This window comes from Penaeus monodon, chromosome 29, assembly GCF_015228065.2.
Source record: "Penaeus monodon isolate SGIC_2016 chromosome 29, NSTDA_Pmon_1, whole genome shotgun sequence".
Taxonomy (NCBI): domain Eukaryota; kingdom Metazoa; phylum Arthropoda; class Malacostraca; order Decapoda; family Penaeidae; genus Penaeus; species Penaeus monodon.
This window is the reverse complement of record NC_051414.1, coordinates 9,155,652-9,156,322: the sequence shown is the minus strand read 5'-3', so window position 1 is coordinate 9,156,322 and position 671 is coordinate 9,155,652. Positions and strand designations below refer to the sequence as shown.

The following is a 671-nucleotide window of genomic DNA, read 5'->3' as shown; positions in this document are numbered from 1 at the left end:
CTCCGTCATCTGTCAAAAATCGGGCTCGTTAGGATGACTCTCGCCAATCAGGACAGAAGGCATTTTCATACTCGTGCGGGTGTTGCATGTCTGTGTTGCATGTCTGAGTGTGTTTTTCATACTCGTGCGGGTGTTGCATGTCTGTGTTGCATGTCTGAGTGTGTTTTCATACTCGTGCGGGTGTTGCATGTCTGAGTGTGTTTTCATACTCGTGCGGTTGTTGCATGTCTGAGTGTGTTTTCATACTCGTGCGGGTGTTGCATGTCTGTGTTGCATGTCTGAGTGTGTTTTCATACTCGTGCGGTTGTTGCATGTCTGAGTGTGTTTTCATACTCGTGCGGGTGTTGCATGTCTGAGTGTGTTTTTCATACTCGTGCGGTTGTTGCATGTCTGTGTTGCATGTCTGAGTGTGTTTTTCATACTCGTGCGGTTGTTGCATGTCTGTGTTGCACATCTGAGTGTGTTTTTCATACTCGTGCGGGTGTTGCATGTCTGTGTTGCATGTCTGAGTGTGTCATGCGTTGATGACATGGGAATTTGCTTCCCATGGTAGTATAAGATCAAGCAGAAAACAAAACTGGAAAAGAAGCTCTGCAATTGCGCCCACGTTGATCAACTCTGTATTGATATACACCCACCTCTGTCGGTGACAATTCCCCCGATCTCATCCT

General features: G+C 46.8%; 1 protein-coding gene across 1 annotated transcript in view; it reads right to left on the bottom strand.

Moving 5' to 3' along the window:
• The window catches only part of LOC119591721 (zinc finger protein 782-like), a 769-nt gene extending 279 nt beyond the window's left edge, over window positions 1–490 (bottom strand). The window contains exon 1 of the mRNA XM_037940469.1: window positions 173–490. Within this exon, the coding sequence (XP_037796397.1) occupies window positions 173–490 (318 nt within the window). The remainder of the gene's footprint in view (window positions 1–172) is intronic.
• Between the last annotated feature and the right edge of the window lie 181 nt (window positions 491–671).